This window comes from Phacochoerus africanus, chromosome 6, assembly GCF_016906955.1.
Source record: "Phacochoerus africanus isolate WHEZ1 chromosome 6, ROS_Pafr_v1, whole genome shotgun sequence".
Classification (NCBI taxonomy): domain Eukaryota; kingdom Metazoa; phylum Chordata; class Mammalia; order Artiodactyla; family Suidae; genus Phacochoerus; species Phacochoerus africanus.
In genome coordinates, this window is record NC_062549.1 from 123439740 (window position 1) to 123457525 (window position 17786).

At 41.0% G+C, this 17786-nt stretch overlaps 1 protein-coding gene across 1 annotated transcript in view; it reads left to right on the forward strand.

The window, feature by feature from the left end:
* The first annotated feature begins 7196 nt into the window (after positions 1 to 7196).
* Positions 7197 to 17786, forward strand: part of ARHGAP29 (Rho GTPase activating protein 29) — a 71842-nt gene continuing 61252 nt past the window's right edge. The window contains exons 1-2 of the mRNA XM_047785260.1: positions 7197 to 7267; positions 12877 to 13113. Of these exons, the coding sequence (XP_047641216.1) occupies positions 12909 to 13113 (205 nt within the window). The 5' untranslated portion in view covers positions 7197 to 7267; positions 12877 to 12908. The remainder of the gene's footprint in view (positions 7268 to 12876; positions 13114 to 17786) is intronic.

Sequence of the window (17786 nt, forward strand, 5' to 3'; positions counted from 1 at the left end):
GTTCCTGCCACCTCTATTTTCTGAGAGTTTTTGTAGGACTATTTTATTTGGTTCAATAGATTTCATTAGTGAGGCCATCAGGGTCTGCAGTTTTCTTTGTGAAACATTTTAAACTATAAATCCAATTTCTTTAATACATATAAGGCTATTCATATTTTCTACTTCTTGCCTTAGATTTGGCTATTTGTGTCTTTCAAGAAAGTTTTCCATTTCATCTGAGTTGCTGAATTTTTTTTTTTTGTCTTTTTGCTATTTCTTGGGCCGCTCCTGCGGCATATGGAGGTTCCCAGGCTAGGGGTCTAATCGGAGCTGTGGCCGCCAGCCTACACCAGAGCCACAGCAACGCAGGATCCGAGCCACATCTGCAACCTACACCACAGCTCACGGCAACACCGGGTCGTTAACCCACTGAGCAAGGGCAGGGACCGAACCCGCAACCTCATGGTTCCTAGTCGGATTCGTTAACCACTGCGCCACGACGGGAACTCCTGAGTTGCTGAATTTTTTAGGCATGGTTGTTTATAATCTTCCCTTGCGTCCCTTTTAATGTCTGTAGGGTCTGTACTGATGTTCCTTCTATCATACATAATATTAGTAATTTGTGTTTTTTTCTCTTTACTTTTTGATCAAAATGCTACTGATCAGTAGCATTTTTGATCAGTTCAGTGAGATATTTATCTAGTTAATTGATCTTTTCAAAGAACCAACTTTTAGTTCACTTTTCCATTATCTGTTTTCTATATCACTGATTCTTTTTTTCACTTTTAAAGTTTTATTCAAGTATAGTTGACTTACAATATTGTGATAATTTCTGCTGTACAACAGTGATTCAGTTATGCATATACACACATCCATTCTTTTTTCAGATTCTTTTCCCATATAGATTATCACAAAATATTGGTTAGAATTGTCCCAAAATTCAACAGATACTATACTGCAGGTCTCTGTTGGCCAGTCATTTCGTATACCACAGTGTGCATATGCCAAAGCCAAACTCCCAGTCCATCTCTCCCCCCACCTGTCCCCTTTGGTAACCATAAGTTTGTTTTCATAGTTTGTGAGTCTGTTTCTGTATCACTGATTTCTATTCTCATCATCATTTCCTGCCTTTTACTTACTTTGTGTTTGGTTTGCTCTTTGCTTTCTAGCTTCTTAAAGTGACAGTTTAAATTATTGATTTTAGACCCTCCTTTTTCAGTAAATCATCTAAAACTGTATATTTCTCTTACTACTGCTTTTACTGTATAAGTTACACATTTTGAAATATTCTGTTTTCATTTTTATTTAGTTCAAAATATTTTCCAATTTGCCTTGTGAAAATTTGACCCATGGATTATTTAAAAGTATATTTTATAATTTCCAAATATTTGGGGATTTCCCAATTATCTGATATTTATGCCAAATTTAACTTTGTTTGGATCAGAGAACAGACACTGTATGATTTCACTTCTCTCAGATTTGTTGGGACTTGTTTTATGGTCCTGTATATGGTCTATCTTAGTAAATATTTTATGAATATTTAAAAAGAATGTATAGTGTGTCGTTGGGTAGAATTTTCTGTAATGTCTATCAGGTCAAGTTAGTCAATAGTATTGTTCAAATTTTCTACATCCTTACAGATTTTTGGGGGGTTTTGTTGTTTTGTTTTTTTTTTATGGCACACCTGTGGCATATGGAAGTTCCTGGGCCACAGTTTGAATTGAATCCTAGCCACAGTTGCAACCTATGCCACAGCTGTGGCAATGCTGTATCTTTAACCCACTGCACTGGGCTGGGGATTGAACCTGAACCTCTGCAACAACTCAAGCCGCTGCAGTCAGATTCTTTACCCACTGTGCCACAGCGGTGATGCCAAGATCTTTTGTTATTTATTCTATTGATTAATGAGAAAAAAAATATTGAAATCTTAACTATTTTGGGGATTTGTATATTTTTCCTTACATTTCTTTCAGGTTTACCTCATATATTCTGCAACTCTATTTTTAGGTGTATACACTTTTAAGATCATGTCTTTATGATGAATTGAGTCTTTTTTTTTTTGTCATGCCTGAGGCATGCAGAATTTCCCAGGCGAGGGATTGAACTCCCACCATAACAGCAACCCAAACTATTGCAGTGCCAAATGCCAGATCCTAAACCTGCTGCACCACAGGGAACCTGAACTGACTCTTTTATAGTTTTGAAATACTACTCTTTATTCTTGGTAAAACTCCTTATTTGATATAATAGAGCTACTTTTGCTTTCTTGTGATTAGTATTTGTATGGTATATCTCTTTCTGTTGTTTCACTTTCGGTCTGTGTCTCTATTTCAGGTCTGCTTCTTACAGGCAGTATGTAGTTGTCTTTTATATCCAGTTTAGGAACCCCCCCCTTTTTATAGGGGTATTTGGAGTATTTATATTTAATATAGTTATTGATATGATTAGTTTTAAATCTCCTCTTGCTGTTTGTCTTTAATTTTTCTCATCTGTTCTTTTCTTTTTCTCCTTGTCCTGCCTTCTTTTGGATTGATTAAATTTTTGAAATTCCATTTATGTCCACAATTGGCTTATTAACTGTACCTCTGAAGATTTTACCATACGTTTTAAACTTATCATAGTATACCTTCAAATAACATTATTCTATTTCACAGAACCTTACTTTAGTTTCCCTCCTCCCTTACTTTTTGCTGTTTTGATACATTTTACTTCCATATATGTTGTAAATGCCACACATGTTGTTACTGCTTCTGTTTTAAATATCAGGTTTTTAACAAAGAAATGTATCAAATGAGGCTTGTTTTGAAGCTTCAATGGGGTGAATCTAGAATACTATTTTATTAGGGCTGGGTTTGATGCACTACTAACACATGCCCTTCTGGGATCTCTCCTTGAGTGTTCAACAGGTCTCTTTACTCTGGCTGATGCAAACTCAGATACCTCCCAGCCCTGTGGGAGCTCTGGGAATTTTTCAGCTAAAGCTTCCTGGAAGTTCTTTGCCCATCCTTGTAGGGGTGCAGCTTATACATATACAGCTTTGTATTCAGCAAGAAAGTTAAGGAATTGCCTGTGCAGATTTCTGGAGATGGTCCTCTGCCTACCTTCTTCCTCTCTGGTACTCTCTCCTACAGAGTCCAGCTGTCTTCCTGCCAGCTGCCCCAGCCCCCCTGAAGTTTGATTCCATTTTTCTCAGCAAGAGTACCATGCTCTCTTTGGCTTTCCCTGTTGATGCCATGGTCTAGAGTGGTGCCAGGCAGACAGCAGGGGTGACTATAGGAATACCTCATTTATTTGTGATCCCATCTCTTCAGGATCATGGTCCTGTGCTGTTTGTACTCCAATGGTTGAAAACAATACAGTGGAAGGGCAAATCTGGTCTTGTTTATTTCTGCACTTGACTATATTTAAGGCTTTTTTTTTTTTAATCCAGAGATTTTCTTTCCATCATTTTCCCTGAAATTTATTGAAGAAACTGTTGTTTGCTCTTCAAAATGACCCACAGTCTAGATTTTGGTGAGTGAGTGCGTTCTGTGATGTAATTTAACATGTTCCTTTGTCTTCTGTTGCTTATACAGTGGTAATTGGATCTAGACAAGAGTTTCTCAGCCTGACACTGCTGACCCTTTGGGGCTGGGTTATTCTTGGTTAGGGGTGGAGGTTGGAGGGTTGGTGGTGCTCTCTTATGCGAGCGGGATGTTGAGCAGCATCCCTGGCCTCTACTTACTAGATGTCAGTGCAACTCTCTCCCCAGTTGTGACAACCAAAAATGCATTCAGACATTTAGAACCAGGTTCCATTATGAAACATAAGCTACCGAAACTACAGAATCAACTTCAGGAATATGAAGATACTTTCCTAGCAAAAATAGCAATAATGACTTATGTTAACACTGAAGAGAACACATGAAAAAGATTTTAACAATATGCAAGTTGAGGCTTCACAGAATGACAGAAGAGCAACATTTCAGAGGATGTGAATTTCTGTTTTAGGAGGGAAAAATACTAGAGACAATAATAATGTGAAATGGTAAAAACAAGTAGTTTCAATTATATTGATTCTACAGATATTTTTCATGCAATTTCTTGAATATTTTAAGATGTTGGACTTCTACAATAGATATAGAGATGGTTTTAATTTTTCTTTTTAAAAAATCCTTTACAATTCCATTTTAATTCAAGAATTTTGGACTTCCAAAAAGTTGCAATAGTGTACTTTTCATAGTTGAAACTTACTTGTGTGCTATAAAAGTTCTTTAAACAAAATCCAAATTGGGGGAAATTAATAAAATAACTCTTTTAATTTAAAAGTGAACGATCATTTTTGCTAATGTTTCCACATATCATGTGCCTCCTTACTAAGGAAAAAGAATGGAAAATATGACAAATAATATATGTTTTAGAAAGATTTAAGAGGAGTGGGATTGAGAGACTTCTCAAAATTTCCTTTAGTTAACTGTACTTGTAATGGTCTCATCTTCATTGAAGAACCACTTTTTTTTTTGTCTTTTTGCCTTTTCTAGAGCCGCTCCAGCGGCATATGGAGGTTCCCAGGCTAGGGGTCGAATTGGAGCTGTAGCTACCGGGCTACGCCAGAGCCACAGCAACATGGGATCTGAGCCGCGTCTGCGACCCACACCGCAGCTCACGGCAACGCCGGACCCTTTAACCCACTGAGCAAGGCCAGGGACCAAACCCGCAACCTCATGGTTCCTAGTCAGATTCGTTAACCACTGCGCCACTACAGGAACTCCTGAAGAACCACTCTTTGTTGCTTCTGTGCACAGTAGTTGGTTATTTTGAGATGGTTTAGAGGTAGGTTTGGTGGGAAGGATCTTGAAATTAACCTGGAGCAGATCCAAGTGGGCAGACTTTCCTCCCTTGGGCTCCTGGAGGGGTGCCCTGCCTCTACCTTCCATGACCTTCAGAATCCTCTCCTGTCTCCCCCTTGAGTTTAGTCATCAGTGGTTTCCATGGTGAGCGTCCATGTTGTACCATTCTCTTCCAGGAGGATTCGAAGAATGGAACGTTTGGTTGCTAGATGTCCCCAGCATTTCTAGTGCTTTTGATTTTGGCAAGTTATGTTCAAAGTTTAATGGGTGAGTTTTAAAAAATTAGCCTGCAAAATGATAGTAGAGCCCAGGTAATCAGGGAGCCTGGGGTTCCCATAGTTATCTTCTCCAGGTCACAACCTGAGGGCCTAATTGGGATCACTTGCCAGAATTGTTTGGGTGAGAGAGGCGTCCCTCTCCACTTTCTCCATCAGTGAGTATCCTTTCTCTTATCTTCCCTGTTCTGGCTCCATCTTAATTTCTTTTCTCGGCTTCCACCACGTCGCTGCATCTTCCTCGGCCTCCTCTCCCTCTTTCTTTCCTCTCCACAGTTGTTGCTCACCCTCTCACATTTCTCTTCCACAGCTTTTTCCTCTCTGCTCCCTTCTCTCTGTCACACCACCACTTCTGCTCCACGCACCCTTTCTCTCCATGTAAGACATTGTCAGTTCAACTCTAATAAGGAACACAATCTTCTTTATTAAGGAAATGGTGATAATGGAATAAGATAATAGAATATAATGAATATTTAATGTATTTTGGCCTTGCCTGTGGCATGTGGAAGTTCTCAGGCCAGGGCTGAACCTGCACCAGATCAGCCACGAGAGCCAGAGCAGTGACAACACCTAACCCTTTATCTGCTGAGCCATAAAGGAACTCCTACTTAATATATTTTAAAATAGATACAAGAGGGTTTTAAGATTGAGTGACTTCCTTATCTTTTCCCCCAAAACCAAACTTAAGATTTAATCAGGGTTGTGATGCTCCAGCCCCCTTTTGGCCCAGGACCCCTGACCTCTCCTTGGTCTGTTTCAGTTCAGGGCATCAGTTTTCAAGGTGAGAGTCCATGGTGCCTTGTTCTTTTTAAGTGTGGTTAGAAGAGTTTGGTTTTGAGATTTCCCGAGTATCTGTGGTGTGTCCTTGGTAGTGTTGTGTTTGGGGTTTGAAGGGGTCCGTTGGTATAAGTTGAATCTGAAAAATCCGGTATGGAGCTAAAGTAACCAAGAAACTGAGCACTTTCTTATTTATCTTTTCCAAGTAGCACCTGAAGGGCCCCATTTGCTTTATTTCCTTCACATTGTTTTTACTCTAAGAGTCAAAGCCACGAGCGATGCTTCTCTTCTCTTTGCTAAGGGGTATTTCCTCCCTCTCTCACCACCTCACTTACTGGCTCCATCGCGCTTGCTTTTGCTGCCTTTCTCAGTGGCAGGGGGTCGCGCCTTTCTCAGTTCCTCGTTCTGCCTGCACCTGTTTCTGCCTGCCTTGGGGTCGCCGCCCTCCCGGGTCTGCAGCCCAGTTCCCGGCGTCCTCACACTCGCCCGTCCTCTGCGGCTGCCTTCTCCCACGCGAGACCGGTTCTCTCTCCGCCTCCGCCCCGCCCCTCCCCCCACGCGCCCGCCTTTCCTCCATCGGTTCTTCCCGAACGTTCTGGCCCTGAGACCCTGACCCGGCTCGGCCGGTGAGCAGTGGCCCACGGCAGCCTCCGTGCCGGCGGCCCCTGCTGCTGTCTTCAATTATTCCACCTTTCTCAGACGCTTTTCTCATTCTGAGCGAGTTTACGGCGAGTGCAGGTGAACAGAGGTCTAAGTGTACCGAGGGCAGGGTAGTTGCCTGGTTTTGAGGTAAAGTTTGTACTTCGGAAAAGGAGCCAGGCGGGGGTTACACGTTGCCTCTACGGCTCTTGTTTTTGTGAAAGGAGTTGGGGGGGGGAGGAGCAAAGTGGTCAAAGAAGTACCTCGTGAGAAATGTAGATCGTTCCTCCAAGAAACTCCCAGGTGCCACTCTAGTCCTCAGGTGACTTAGCGCTGAGGTTCGCTCCGCCTGTGCTGCCAAACGCCGCGCGGGGCGGAAACACCTCCGGCCGCGCTCCGGTCAGCCTGCGGGCTGGGGCTCAGCTGACAGCCCTCCGCCCGAGCGCGGGAGCCCGCAGCCGCCCCCACCTGCGGCCGCCGCCGAGCCCCGCCCCCTGGGCGCGCGGGCCAATGGGCTGGGCCGCGGGGGGCGGGCCGCGGCCCGGCGGGAGGCGCGAGGCCGGGGGCGGGGCGGCGGGGGCCGGCGCGGTCGTGGCGGTGGCGGCAGGGGCGGCGGCGGCGGCGGCTGCTGCGGCTGCGGCTCGGCCGGGCGACCGCGGGCCGTGGGGGATGGGGGCGGCGAGCTCCAGCCGGCGGCGGCGGTGGCGGCGGCGGCGGCCGTGAGTGTCGGGCGGGCGTCGGCGCCCGGGACGCGGGATGGAGCGCCGCGGTGAGTGTGGGGCGGCGGCGCTCGGTCCGGCCGTGGCGGCCGGGGCCAGGGGCTGGGGTCACCCGCAGCGGCCACCGGCGAGTTGCCGTCGAGTGTCCGGGCGGCCAGACGGCGGCCCGGAGCGGAGGCGAGTGCGGGCTGCGCGGGGGACCGGCGGCGGCGGCGGTCCGGGCTGATGTCCCTGGGACTCCTGGTCCTCGGGAAGGGGTCGGACGGGGCGAGGGGCGCCCGGGTGCGGCAGGAGCGGAGGAGCCGGGCGGGCGCGAGTGGTGGCCTGAGCGGACGATGACGGTAATAAAAGCAAACACACTGCACGGCCCAGGTTCGGCGCGTTGTTTTCTAAGAGCGCAACAAGTTTTAATCTCACGACAGTTCCATGACTACTTAATTTTTCACACAGGGAAACTGAGGTTAAAAATCCTCCGGACTAGTAATTGGCAGAGTGCAATTTAAACCCAGAGAGTTTTGCTCCAGAATCTTCTCCCTCCCGGGAGCCTGACTTCTGGTCCGGTCCCGCCCATCTGCCCTGACAGCGGTCCGCACTTCAGCTGGGTCTCATTCCCCAGATATTTGGGGATTTCTGTGGTCATTGTTCTGTCTCTGGGGCTGAGGGAGGGGTGTTTTCGTTCCGAAGCCGCCTCCTTCTCAAAGCCTTTTCCCAATTCCGTGTGGACGGATTTAAGACTTGACTCTCCCCCCCTCCCCTTTTCGACGGGTGAGCTCAAGTCTGAAATGTTACAAGCTGGAGTCCTAGTGACCCACGAGGCGCGTGTCTCCTTGTACATCTTCTTTGACTCTCTTTCTCGAGGAAGAATCGGCCTCGCAGCTTTTCGGAGGGAAGGGGTGTTAGTTGCTCAAGGCGGGAGCTGAGCGCCCCCTCCGCTTTCTCCAGCTGTCTCCCTGACATCTCTCTTGTCCGCTGCCATCAGTGCCTGCTGCCCTCTCTGGTTGCTTCCTTCTCCCACTCTGTATTTAGATCTGGGATGGGGAACGTGCTTTTTGGCATTGGGTAGTTTTGGCTGGTCAAGGGAGAGCCCTGCCTGCCAGGAATGCTAGACATTCTGGAGGCGTGGGAGGTTGGGCAGCTTCATCTTTTTTAAACGTGCTGAGTTCTAACTGCACAGGAATGAAGTGTATGTGTGTTGCACGCCTTTCTTTAGAAATTAGTTATTTGCATATTGCTGATAATTTTTTTTAACATGCCCTTATTCTGGTTTTGTGAGAGTGCTTTATGATGAAAAACCTCCAGAATAAAATTTTCAGATTAAAAAAAAAATCTCCGAGTAAATCTTACCATTCAGAAATTGTGCTGAAAGAGAAGATTTCTGAAATGTATGGCAGTTTTTCCTGAGGTAGAAATAGTAGGATTGAGGACTATTAAATTCAGATTTGGGGTTGTTTTACCTTCAACTGAGGCAGCCCAGTGCCTAAAATGAAACTGCTTCTATAATGATACATTTGAGGTGAAAGGACATGGGGCAAGGGACATTTGATTAATTTAACAGGCTACCAAAGCCTTGGAAAAGCCACATTTCAGGGTGCCAGGAAGTTTTGTTTACATTTGTAATACACATATTAGAATTTAGAACAAACAGAGAAAGTAGTTTTGCACAGTAATTTTCCTTTTGGTTACAAAGTTCTTTGCAAAGTGGATAAAAATGTGTTTTGTTAAGCTGATGGTTTGAAATTGGAAGAGATGCAAGAGAACTCAGGAAGAGTTTCACAATTATTTTGTTCAACAATCTGTTTGCACAGTTCAAACTTCACTTGGAAGCCATTTAGTAGGCTTCCATGAAGTTAGTTAAGTTTCTGGAACTGTTTCCAGTCCTGTATTTCTTGCTCACAATTTACAGGTATGTTGTAGTGAAGTTATATTTTGTTTGTTACTTAAGTATGTTTAAAAAAAAAAACAAAACACACAAAACCCACAATCTCCCCCAGTAGAGCACTGCTAGTGATAATGGCTAACAGTTATTGAGTCTTTATGTTGAACCAAGCATTGTGTTAAGTGCTTTCCGAATTATTACCTTATTTAATTAAATTGCCAGTTGCAATCTGTTAGTAGCTACGTTTTATGTTACGAATCAGAGAATGTTCATTTTGGGACACAGGAAAGTGATGTGGATGATCTTGGAAAGTATATCCTCTAAACTTTCATAGTTCAGGTTTGTGAAAGCTTAGATTACTTTATGTTATTCACATTTTTTCAACTATAGTGTTTCCTTTTTTTTCAGTCTGCAGTCTGAAGAGTAGTAAAGTATATTTAACAAAAGTAGACATTACTCACCATATATTCTAGAGGTAGAATATAACCTCTTTTAGTTCCTCAATTCCCTGTCGTTTTTGTTTGTTTACAGGTATTTTTAGTCAACTAAGAATGTTCAAGCACTTTTGAAACATTTTTTTTCAACTTCGGGTTACTAATTTGACAGTTAATTATTTTTGCTGAGATAGGTGAATTGTTTTATTTCAAACTTATGATACACGCTTTAATTTTTATAACCATCTTTTAACCGATGACAGTGACCAATTTTCTAACTTACTAAACTAAAAGCCATCAAAGTTAATCAGAGTGACTTTATTAAGTAAGCTACAAAAGTGGTAACTTAGGCCAGTAGTCCTCTCAATTAATGATTTGTAAAAGAGCTGCCCAAACAAGGCGTATGTGTGCCTCGTTTGTTTTTGTTGCAGAGGAGACTTAGGTGTAATGATAGTGCCCCAAATTGTCCTGAGTTCATGTTGGAAGTTAACTTCACATTTAATGCTTAATGTTAGATGGGTTTGAAACTAGATTAAATGCAGAAATTACATTTCCAGAAATAATTTGAGATCAACACAAATATTAAGTAAAGGAATTTAAAAAGCTTTAGAGAAGTGTTCGGACACCTTATTTAATAATCAGAAGTAGAGAAACAATATAGAACTCCAGTGTTGATTTCAGTGTTGTGTACTCTTTTGGCACTTACTCAACTTCATATACTTGTTTTTTTGGGTTTTTTTGTTTGTTTGTTTTTTTGAAAGATACTATTTTAGAGACAGATCTTTAAAAACCGTTTATCTTTTCCATTCAAAACACTGCAGCAATCCAGAGTTAACCATTTTTACTTGTATAAAAATTAATTGAAACTTTATAAATGCATAAGCTCATTATTCATCCCGCCTGTGCCAAACTCTGTGTTGTACGCAGAGAACACGTGGTTAGCAAATGGACGTGGTTGTGATTCCCTTGAGATTACAATCTAGATAGGGAGACACAGATCATCTATGTGAATTTCTAGAAGTGCAGTGATGCAAAGCATAAGATGCTGTGAAGCATCTGAGAGGAGATTCTGTTTGGTTATGGGGGCAGGGGGGTCCAGGAATGTTTCCTTGAGGAAGTGATCTCTGAGCTGAGATCAGAATGAGTAAACAGGAAGGAGTAGTCCAGACAAATGGAACTACATGTAGACAAAAGTCACTGTTTTTGAGGTTCTAGGAACGGGACCCATTATAAGTCGGAGACCAATTTGGTGGGTTGTGTTTGGTACATAAAAAAATGAATGGGTTAGTACAGGAAACGTCTGAGTACATCACCTGACTGCTTAGCCAGAATGTGTTTTGTGTCTGTGCTCTCATACACACACCACACATAAACCAACATACTTAATGTATATATTGATTGGTAATGTGAAATTATTTCCCCCTGGAGTGTCACAGTAAACAATAATTATTGAAAAATGAGAAAGAGGGGTGTGTGGCAGGAGTGTTGAGTCCCTCCTCAATTCCAGGCGTCGTTGCAGAGGTAGGTAGGAGCCAGATCTCATGTTGAGCCTCATAGTGCATGAGAGCTTCTCACTTGTCCTTTGCAAGTGTTTTGAGCAGAGAAATGACCTGATGAGATTCATGTTTTGAAAATGTACTCAGTACTTTTGGAATGAGACAGAATGGATGTGGAGAAATCGATAGGAAATTAGTAACCATAACTCTGTCAAGAAATGAAGGTAATTCCTCTCCTGTGGAATTAGAGAATTGGACAGATTAAAGAGCGGTAGGTTAGGGGGAAAAGTCTGTAGAGTTGGGTGATGTATAGGAAAGAGTAAAGGATGCAATATTATATCTTACATGTAACCCAGAAATGAGTAATACATAAAACTTTCTATGGTAAATTTGGCCGAGGTCCTTAGTCATTCTCGCATTTTGAAAGTATCCAAGTATTGAAGACAAAACATTTGAGAACTTTTAATGATAATGCTTGAGCTAATTTAATTCCTCCAGTCATTTCCTTTTTGATTTCAAGAGATATACAAAACTAGGAATTTTAATTCTGAAAAGGCAAAATGTAAGCATGAAGCAGCAACAAATTAAGATTTTCTTGAGTTCCAACTCTGTGCCGGGCTTAGGTGCTTTAACATATGAAGTCTTTTAATTTTGTGTTTTCTGTTAATCTTCACACAGCCTGTAAGCAAATTGTACGAGTCACATGTTTAGAAAGTGTTCAGCCAGGATTCACATCTTAGTCTTTCTCATAACAAAGATTGTGCTTTTATTATACCATCCCCCAAAACTGAAAATATTGCTCCAATAATCATACATTTATTTGTTCACCTAATCCAGGTGTGTCAGATTAGTGGATATCCTTAGAACTTGTTTTCAACAGAGCAATTTGTTTTTTTTGTCTTTTTACCTTTTCCAGGGCTGCTTCCTTGGCATATGGAGGTTCCCAGGCTAGGGGTCGAATTGGAGCTGTAGCCACCGGCCTACACCAGAGCCACAGCAATGCGGGATCCGAGCCGCGTCTGCAACCTACACCACAGCTCATGGCAACGCCGGATCCTTAACCCACTGAGCAAGGGCAGGGACCGAACCGCAACCTCATGGTTCCTAGTCGGATTCGTTAACCACTGCGCTATGACTCAAACGCCAACAAAGCAATATTCTTGATGAAAGATGATAACCCAGAATGTGTGTGTGTATGAGTATGCATTATTATTGAGAACAGCACTTAATAGAGCTTTTTTAAATGTATTGAGCTTTTCTACACCATTGTCTCTTTGAATGCTTACAATCATCTCACGAGGTAGGTGTTGTCAGGCTGTTACTCCCATTTTATAAATGCATTTACCAAAGCGAAGAGATGATTGAGAGCTTGTCGGGTCATGCGTAGTAAGTGATGGAGGGGGATTTTGAAAACGGTCTTTCTTTTTTTTTTTCTAAGCTCTTATTTCACCTTTATTTTGAAAGCGATGCCATAGAGGGAGAATATGTCCTTCCACTAAGTGACACTTCAGAGCAGCTTTTACACTGTAAACAATTCTCTACCCTAGGAGTTAAGAGGAAGAATATTAAGAGCATGGATTTTGGTGACAAGGCAGATCTGGGTTTAAGTACAAGTTCATCATTCATCAGCTGAGAGCTTAGACACATTTAACCTCCAAACCCCAGTATCCTAATTTGTGAAATGAAGAGAATAGCAGCTTGTGTATCATAAATGGAAGTTGCTATATTAGAGTACAGGCTTTGTTTTTGTTGTTTAAATAGAATACTGAGGTGGGCTTGGGCTATTTGTGAAAACCTAGTATCATGTACCCTGGTTAATGAAGTATTTGTGTTTCTCTCCCCCCTCCCCCCAGGATTTCCCGTTTTTTGACTGTTACACGAAAGGATGATCGCTTACAAACAGAAAAAGACAAAGAAAAAACGCGTTTTGTCGTCAGGCCAGCTGACTACCGATGTTACAGCTTCTGAAATGGGGCTCAAGTCCATAAATTCCAGCTCCACTTTGGATCCTGACTACATCAAGGAGTTGGTGAATGACATCAGGAAGTTCTCCCATATGTTACTGTATTTGAAAGAAGCTATTCTTTCAGGTTTGTCATCTGTTTTCTCTTGGCATCCTTACTGGATCGTTTGTAAAATGTTAAATGGCAGTCTGGCTGCACATGAGTGTGTACACAGTGGTAGGGTAGGGTGTTCTGCTTTAGGTATTTTATGGGTTCATGTTTTGTTTTGTTTGCCAATTATTTGAGGTTTACAGTGTAAACTATTTTATAATCAGATATAGTGCAATACATAATAGAAACATTGGTCAATGAGGGAACAAGAATACAAAAGAGTGAGAATCAGTCTTTGGTTCTTGGAAGTTGGACCCGGGTGACACCGGAGATTTTTAGATAATTGGAGATTTAACCTTCTTGTTAATAGTAACAGTGCATTGATTGGTCTTGAATAAGCAGACGGATGTTTTTAATTTACATTGTTAATACTTCTGCCTGGGTTCAACTTTCTATATTGTTCCTAAAACAGTCTAAAATCACTGATTTTGGTGAATTTTTTTCTCAAAAGTCAAACTTACTTGTTTTGCTGTTCTCCCTATCATTTAAAAGATAATCATAGTTTATTCTGTCTAGTTAGAAATGGATGGTGGAACTTGAAACTTGATTCTCCTGAAGTAAAGAGCTATATGCATCTGTACTCCCTGCCTTTTTTTTTTTTTTCTTTCTCTTTTTAGGGCCTCTCCCGAGGTATATGGAGGTTCCCAGGCTAGGGGTCAAATTGGAGCTACAGCCACCAACCTACACCACAGCCACAGCAATGCAGGATCCTTAACCCACTAAGCAAGGCCAGGGATCAAACCCACATCCTCATGGTTCCTAGTCGGATTGTTTCCGATGCACCAGACGGGAACTCCTGTACTCCTTGATCTGACCTTAGTCTTGAAGTCTTTCAACTTCGCATACTTCTTTTGTATCTAAATGCGATGGCAGTGATAATTAGTAATCGTACTGCTCCTCATCTTTTATGCTAAGTGGCAGTGGAGTCTATGTTCATAAAGGTATGTCCGGAAGTAGAAAGTGGAGATTCCTAGTGTTACTTATATGAGACCTTCTGGGGCTTCCTAGACACTTACATGATTTCGGAAAATATTATATGTAGATATATGTTAAATACTCATTTTCTGATATGTGTTCTGAAAAACAGAAACTAAAACCACATCTTATATTTGTCCTAAATGCTGCTTTTAAGAGTTTGTTTCTAACCTAATTTTCAAGTTGAAACGTCCAAAATACCTGGACTTGAATTAAAACCTCAAAATTTTAGTATTTGACTTTCCCTTAAAGTGATAATCATGTAAATTATTCTTTCAAGAATATATATATGTTTTCAGAAAAGAATTTACCTACACTCTTGTTTATTTTAATGGCTTGGTTTTGAAGTCTAATTATGAAGTATCAAGTGGTTATAAAGTTTTGTTATTGTGGAAAAATACATTAAATATTATACTGGCAACAAATTCCTTACTAAAATGACATCTGCTATTTATTTAAAGAAACATACCTTTGTAATAAAGACTTGGTCCTAACTGGGTTGTTTTAAATTTTTTTTTTTTAATTTACATTCAGTAAAATGTATTCTTTTTGAATTTTTTTTTTTTTGAATTTGAAATTTAAATGATCTAATAGCTGACAGTTCATTTACTTCAATTTAGGGTAAAATCTGATTTTGTTTAATGTATCCATTAAAATAGGTTTTCATTACTGTAAGTAAGATTTTTAGTTAGGATTTCTTTCTCTTTTTTTAGTAGCCTCACTTGCAGCATATGGAAGTTTCTAGGCCAGGGACTGAATTGGAGCCACAGCTGTGACCTATGCTGCAGCTGCTGCAGCAACACTGGATCCTTAACCCACTGTAGCAGGCCAGGGATCCAATCCATGCCTCTGCAGTGACCCACAGTTTTTTTTTAATGCGAGTTTTAATTTGTGAGTAGTTGGGTCATAGGTCAAGAAGGAAGAGGATTGAAAGCTGATCCTAAGTGAGAAAAGAGAGCATTGATAATAATTATTCGATAGCAGAAGGAGACTACCTTTTTGAGATTAAAAAAGATATGTGTAGAAATATATATATTTTTTACGGTAATGTAATATTAAAATTCTGTAAGGATGTTATCCTTTTAATAACAAAAGCAGGTCTTCACAATTTGACTTGATTGTATTGCTAATAATAAAAAAGCTTGCCATTAATAGCTGGTAAATTAATTTAAAAATGTAAAAACCATCTTTTGGATAACTAATTCTCATTAGTAAGCAGTGGCCAGAGAATTTTCATTAATTTATCTTTGGACTGATTTCAGTGCTTGGTTCTTCAGTCAGAGTTAAAAGGATTTATGTATGCTATCTCAGAATAAATCTTGCATTTAACAAGAATTTATTTTCTCTATCTTTGCAGCATCATTGTAAAAATCTAGAAATATACTCTAAAGATTTTATTTGAATCGATAGAATCTTTTTTGTTTTCCTTAAGGGAGTATGTGTAAACATACATTAACTTCATTATAAATGATAAGAAATGCTACGTAATGATATACTTGTTTAATTTTGATCATGATTTTCAGCTTTTTAGAGTGTCATGCTATTCCTTGTTTAACAGAATTATTACAAAAACCACATGAGATATAATCTTCAGAAAAACCAGTAAAAGTTTAAATTCTCTAACTTAAGGTGGTATTATTATATATGTTTCTGGATGTAGACAGGCCATGCTTTTGTCTTCCGGACAATGAGAAATATTCCTGGATTTCCTGCTGTTCTTTAGTACGGGTACAGTTGTAAACAGTGGCCAGACATCAAAGAGCTATTTCACTGGTTTTCTTTTGGAGTGAGGGACCCTTGTCATGACTGTGTCCATGTCTTTTGCATCCTTCAGAAGATGGATGCTGAATTTTTGGTATTTATTACCTTTCAGTTATGTCACTTTGCTCTAAAAAAGCTAAAAAGTTAGCTTTCAAGAATATCGACCGTGGGTGTAGAAATCACCTTTTGGTGTATTCTGAATACCGTTTTCTGTATGTACTTTACCTGTCCTGAAGCAGTGATGTACAGAAGCGCTTGACTGTTGCTTCAGGTGTTCAGCCATATTGGGGAGGTTAGGCTTAGATTAATAGCTTTGTGATAGCAGTAGTTACAGAACCTTCCAGGCTTACATTGTAGAGATGATACATAATTGTGTGTAGTGCTTTACATTTTTCAGAGTACTTTTACATACGAACAGTATTTAATCACACAGCACCTCCCAGGCAGGGCCTTTCAGCCCTGTTTCACAGATGAGTTGTATGTATAATTTGGATTGTGTGATTTCATCAACCTGTTACTGCTAATAAGCAGTGGTTTCATTTGGAGCCCAGAGGTCACAAATGCAGAAGAGGGTGTTCTTCTCATGCTCCTTCAGCTGTTTCACACGGCAGGTACTCTTAAAAGCACTGCTCAGCTTTCATTATTTCATTAACCAATTCTGTTTTTCTTGGGGATGTTCTTAGCCTGCACGATCCAGTATAGTAGCCTCTAGACATATGGTTATTTACATTTAATTAAAATTTAAAACTCAGCACCTCACTTGCAGTAGCCACATTTCAGGTGTTTATTAGCCACCTCTGGTTGGTGGCTACCATTTTGGATGGTGAAGATGATAAAAATTTCCATCATAGAAATTTCTGAGGGATAGTGATGCTATAGACATTTGGTTTTCCTCAGCTTCAAGAATATTGAGATGAATTCTTAAGCTATAAATATCTTTCTTTTTCTTTCTTCCTTTTTTTTTTTTTTTTGATTTTTAGGGCCACACCTGCAGCATATGAAGGTTCCCAGGCTAGGGGTCAAATCAGAGCTACAGCTGCCGGCCTACACCACAGCCACAGCAATGTGGGATCCAGGCTGCATCTTCGACCTACACCACAGCTCACAACAATGCTGGATCCTTAATCCACTGAGCAAGGCCAGGGATCGAACCCGTGTCCTCATGGTTACTAGTTGGATTTGTTTCCACTGCACCACAGTGGGAACTCCAATAGCTTTGATTTCTATAGCATGCAATGCAAGCCTAGGAAAAGTTGTTATTGGAACAAATTTAAGAACATTTTACCTGGAAATAGGAACTCTTAGAGCCTTTTTGGAGTCCCTTGCCTTAAGTTGCCTTTGGAATGTGTAGCTTTCATGTCGTTTTCTTATTTGAACTGGGAGATCACAGTTCCAGACATGTTATACAAGCTGGTGAAATTGGTGATAAGGAAAGATGCAAAGAGCTCAGGAAAGAGAGTCGCACAGTCTAGTTCTAGGCCGGTTCTGCTGCTGACTCGTTTGAGATGTGGCTTACCTCATTTAATAACTTGTTAAGAAAAAGGTGCTTACAGCACATGCTGTTGATTTTAGAATTCTATGATGCAAAAATTGAAGTTGGAAATTCTCCACTGTTCAGTATATTGACAATTCAGAGCTGAAGAAGACAGCTGAGTTATTTGTTTTCAAACTATATAAGAGAACATCTGCCTTCTACTAGTCTGTAGGATTTTTTTATGTGAGTTCTATAACTATCTTAAGTGTGGTGTTTATGAAATTTTCCAAAGTGTTACTGTGAAACTCCTGTTGCAGTAGTTACTGAGGAACTGATTAAAGAAAATTAGTGTCTGCCGAAGAACCGTCTGCCCCCTAACTGTTAAGATATGTATGCACTTTGTCTCCGCAATTTTTATTTACAAGTAAATGGAGATCAG